At 44.9% G+C, this 5,252-nt stretch overlaps 1 protein-coding gene across 2 annotated transcripts; it reads left to right on the top strand.

The window, feature by feature from the left end:
* Positions 1–783: 783 nt before the first annotated feature.
* LOC109482977 (zinc finger protein 2 homolog) lies at positions 784–3,964 on the top strand. 2 transcript variants are annotated; one of them, XM_019785880.1, is made up of 2 exons: positions 784–862; positions 1,709–3,964. In XM_019785880.1, exons 1-2 carry the CDS (start codon positions 821–823, stop codon positions 3,929–3,931), a joined length of 2,265 nt encoding a protein of 754 aa, XP_019641439.1. In that variant the 5' UTR covers positions 784–820; the 3' UTR covers positions 3,932–3,964. The 2 variants fall into 2 exon arrangements, with proteins under 2 accessions (XP_019641439.1, XP_019641441.1); XM_019785882.1 differs by lacking the exon at positions 784–862 and adding an exon at positions 882–969.
* Positions 3,965–5,252: the final 1,288 nt, after the last annotated feature.

A 5,252-nucleotide genomic window follows, 5' to 3' on the forward strand; every position in this document is an offset into this window, starting at 1 on the left:
TTGTACGTCATCCGAAAACTGACATTAATATGAGCAAAGTTGCAATTGTATTGCCAGTTAGCAGGCTTTCAGTCTGAGATAGCATGGGCACTTTAGCTAAGCTTCCTAATAAAGGTATTTTGGTGGCATAGAAAGATAAAACATGTGTCTTTGTGGATGACATGTTTTCCTTTCCGTCAGATTGACCTCAGGAGGGCACTAGTGCAAAAGAAAGCTGTCATCTTTAATTATACAACACACAGTGACGTATCAAAATTGGGACAGCGGTGTCTAATATGACCTTGACGTTTTACCAAGTATCATGCACGCAGGATCAAAACCCATGCCATGTCTGTAATATTTTATATTGATAATTCTCCAGAAACTATCAATCATCACACTAAGGATCCCACTGTCATGACTGTTACAACACTGAAAACGACATGGCAAGGACGTTTAAAAATATTAAAAAATATTCAACCTCCTTGGATATGGGAGAATACATACGTCACAAACTATATATATATATTATGCATTTCCCAGGGGATAGCAACTCGCTGTGACCCTAAGCCATTAGTTGATTGAATCGTCGTCGAAAACAACGTCATTTTTTTCGAATGTTGGAGGTGTGAACAATTACAAGCAAGCAAACAAATAAACAAACCAATCTTTGAAACATGAGTAAAAGAATAGTCCCTTTTTAGAGCTGACCAAAAAGCTCATAATATATACATATACATTTTAATGATCGGAAAATAGCATATGTGACAACCACCTGTCAACTGGAACGGCCAATACCCCTGTTGGAAACACATCGTTATGAGACCACTGACCTTGTGGTATGAGACCCAGTGTTTTGGTTCTGTGTCAAAGGTCAGAATTGGTAAGTCTGCCATATTTGTTTTCCGTAGCCGCCACGCTGACGCACATTTTCTACAGTTTTTGTCTAGCTTATCTACTTTCAGGGCGTCAGACAAAAGTCTAGAAAAGGTAAGGTTTAAACTTGTGAATGTTTGGTTATCTGAAACGATCCGAAGGATGTATAATCTGGCTAGGTTGGGTAGGAAATACGTCTTGTCAACCGGTCGGTTCAGTTGGCCTTGGGAGCGCTCTGTGCTATATCGCCAGTACTTTGTCAGCTCAGTTTGATCTGTCTGTATTTTAGTACGTCTTGAAAGTTCGTATATTCGTATTCTACTTCGAGCATGTTGAATACGGAATATCGCACTCTGTTGTTCTTGAGTACGTCTCAGTCTATATCTTGTCAGTACTGCAGAGTAGAGTAGAACCTCCTTGCAACCCCAGCTCAGCTCAGCTGGGACAAAGTAGGGGTGAGGGGGGCAGGCTAGGGCGGGCAGGCCTGCAGTCTGGCCGGGCAGTGGCAGACGACACGGTCGGGTCAGGCAGAGAGTTCCTCTAAGATATTTTACGGGGAAAAATGAGTAAGATATTATATGTAATGGGGGAGGGAGGGGGTCACAACCCAGGTTATGTAACTTACATGTATTGGTATTGCTATAATCTCTTGATACCTTTTGTTTACATCAGACTCTTTAGAAACAACGTACTGTATATGTTTGCATTCTAAAATCAAATGCTTTGCACAATGCTTGCCGGTGATTTGTTGTCTATTGTGTACAACTGCAACATAATTCAATATACATATGGATATCCAGCATTGATATTGTAATACTAATACACAGTATTGTTTCCTGTGGTTTACCCCCAGGCTGCCCCAGTGAAGATGGCGACTGTTGCAGGAATGTGTGGCCTGTCGGAGCAGGTCACTCTCGCCGTGCTGCCTCGACTCTTCTACGAAGAACTACTGATCGAGCTGAACAGGAGAGGGATGAACATGGACCGTTCCACTTTCAACAGGGGGGAGCTTCTGTCTCTGCTACAGGATCTGATGGTGGAAGAGTACTTCGCCCTGCAAACATCAGTGGGTGAACCCTCCCTACAGAACAATGGTCCATCCTCTAGTGGGGTACAAGGGAGTGAGGATGGCGCTGGATATCCTGGGACAGAGAGTGAGCCCGGAAACATTCCCAGTGTACCTCGGATCAAACAGGAAGTTGAAGAGCCATTTCCTGTTTACGCTGCCTGTGTTGGGGCAGATAGAGCAGACACGCACACTCCTGTCACAGCAACAGAAACTCAAGAACACTTTGAAGACACTACCGAGGGTCCGTTACACTTGACTGATGAGATAAATGTGACAATTGAGAATGAGAAAGAAGATGATGATGATGATGATGATGAAATCTATGACCACTTTGGGTGCACGGACGAAGCATTCAAGACTCAACATGAGAATTGTTATCAGGATATCATTGATGAAAATGACACTTCTTACAGGAAAGGTGTACGACAATGTCCACACTGTGACTACACTAGTGTTCACTCAACGACGATGAAACGCCACATGTTCAGGCACACTGGGGAGAAGCCGTTTGCTTGCTCCTTGTGCAACTATACAACTTCAAGGAAATATTGTCTGGTCAATCACATGGACATGCAGCATGTTCGAAGCTGGCAAAAAGACTCTGCACAAAAGGGTGGTAACGCTAGTGGTGGTCTTGCGTCGTGCAAGAAGATGTCAGGCAAGAAGAAGGCAAAACAGAAGTGTTATTTTTGCTCATATACATCAAGTACGAAGAAATCCATGACTAAGCACCTAGCTCAGAAGCATGCCAGGCAGCACAGTCTACAGGAGAGAAACTATCAACACAACGCTTCCCTCAACAACAGTGCAGCAAGCAGCAACGGCACACTTCTAGAGACTGCAGAGTCATTTGACAAAACATCATGTGTAGAATATGGAGAAACATCCCCTGTTGTAACTAATGAAATGATTCAACCCTCAGAACTTAACAGTGACCACAACAGTGCTGCTAGTAATAGTGGTAATGCAAAACAAGTAATTATTTCCTGCCCCTTGTGTAAGTACACTTCCAAGTTGGTTAAACAGATGGAACAGCACATCCGCTCTCACACAGTCAAGGGACCATTTAAGTGCCCGGAGTGTTCATTTCTGGCCACAGAACGGTCTGAGCTGTTTCTACACATCGAGACTCATGAAAGATTTTCGTGTCACGACTGCGGTTACCGCGCAGCCACCCGTGGGGGGCTGACCAGGCACAGAGCAAGGCAACACCCGGTAAAACTTTTACTAAAGGGAGATGACTGTAGCAGTCTTGACGAAAGTATCCAGCTAGGAGAGGCATCAGACAATGAAAAAGTGTCCCTGGAGTGCCGGAGGTGCTCCTACTGCACCACGGACAGGTCCCATTTTCAGGAGCATATCATCAAGGTGCACGGGAAGGCAGGCAGGTTCACCTGTGAGGTCTGTGGCTTCTGGGCAGCCAGCCATTCTCGCTTACAGAAACACATGAAGAAGCTCCACCTATATAAAGGCAGCGGTACTGCAAGGCCACAAGAGGTAGCCCTAGTAGTAGATGGCTCACCTTTACAAGTTAGATTAGTGAGCTGTACGTACGACCAAAGTTCTGTTGATAAGAGAGGTAGGGACACTAACAGTAAAGATATGACCTTGCCAAATGATGAAGTAACAGCTCACAACCAAACAACAGAACACATTGGTACAAGTGAACAGGCTGTGTCTGTAAAGACAGCGGGAGTCACAGCAGAAAATGAAGAAGAAGTTCGGCATAAGGCAAAGCCCTACATGTGTGGGGAATGTGGGTACAGAGCGGCTACGAAGCATACGCTTAGTGCTCACATGAGGAAACATCTAGGTGGGAAAGTGTTTGAGTGCCAACAGTGTGGACTGCAAGCTAGTAGCCACAGTGACTTGGTTATTCATGTGAGAAAACACACCGGGGAAAAACCCTACAAGTGCCCACACTGTACCACCGCCTTTGCACGCAAACAGAATCTTCGGAGACATATTAAGGTTCATGAAAGGATCCGAAAGAGTCTGAAAACCTAACGAAAGCTACATTTTCATTAAAAAATGTTTTTATTCTCTGAGGGTCTGCATGCCCTTTTTCGTTAACCGTTATGGGCTATTTTAATTTACCGTTAATCGTTGCCGGCCCGCTCTAATTTAACGTTAAGCGTTATCAGTATATTCCTCGTGAAGCGTTATTGGTCGTTTTAATTCAACGTAAAACGTTATTTGTCATCCTAAATTCAGCATTAAGCGTTAATGAATAATTCTTCGTTACGCCTAATTTTGCCTTTCAAAGTGCAGGAAAATGCGTCATTGAAGGTTCAAAATACAAAATTTCCCGGGGGAGAATGCCCCCGGAACCCCCTACATTGCTCGCGCCTTTGGCGCTCGACTCGCGCTTCTGGCTTCTGCGCTCGGTCCCTTCGGCTCTAGCCAGAACCAGCTTTCCTGTCAATTTCCGGAAGTTTGCGGAGAGTTACAGATTTTTTTTAAAGAATCCGTCAACCTTGACAGGCAAATTAACAAAAATCTTGAGTAAAATATGAAAACATCAGAAGGACCGACAAACACTCTCAACACCATGATTTGCCTCTCAAAATGTGGGAAATTGCATTTTTGAAGGCTTAAAAAATCCTAAACTTCCCGGGGGAGCATTCCCCGGACCTCCTAGATTACGACGCTCCCCTCTCAAAATCCACTGGGCAGACTGAAAAAATAGCAAGCTGGCTGACGTCGACTCGGACTCCCCTTTATTTGTGGACGCACTCGGGGACCAGGGCATGTGGGGAACACAGGGTACACATACCTTTAATGCGTGCTTCATTACATGTAAGATATACGTAATTTTGTTCAGTGATCACCTTTTCTCACAAAGCGAGATACCAAATCCAGTGCAGCTCGAACGAAAAAAAGTCTAGTCAATTTACCGTTAAGCGTTGCCGACCGTCCTGAATTTACCGTTAAGCGTTATCGGCCCTGCTGAATTCACCGTTAACCGTTGCCAGGACCCCCCCATGCAGACCCTCCCCTAACCCTCGTAAGGGTCATTCGTGGCTCAACCTTTCTCTGTACGGTCACATTTGTTTGGCTCCCGATCACATTTGTCCCAAGCGTGTGTAGTTACAATTTCCCCTTTGGCTTCTTCCGCTGGTCACTGGATTACTTCACCCTGTACTTCTGCTCATGTGGATTCCCGTCTCTCTGACTGTTTCTTTGTATAGACGTTCGCGTTCCACGTAAGTTGAATATTCCGCCATGGATCTTGACCTCTACACCAGAACTACATCCCGTATTTGCGACCAGCGGCTCTACTGATTTCTGCGCGCCCCTCTGCTACAGTTTCGTCCCGTTTCTTCAC

This window comes from Branchiostoma belcheri, unplaced genomic scaffold (genome assembly GCF_001625305.1).
Source record: "Branchiostoma belcheri isolate BF01 breed outbred unplaced genomic scaffold, Haploidv18h27 scaffold61, whole genome shotgun sequence".
Classification (NCBI taxonomy): Eukaryota; Metazoa; Chordata; class Leptocardii; order Amphioxiformes; family Branchiostomatidae; genus Branchiostoma; species Branchiostoma belcheri.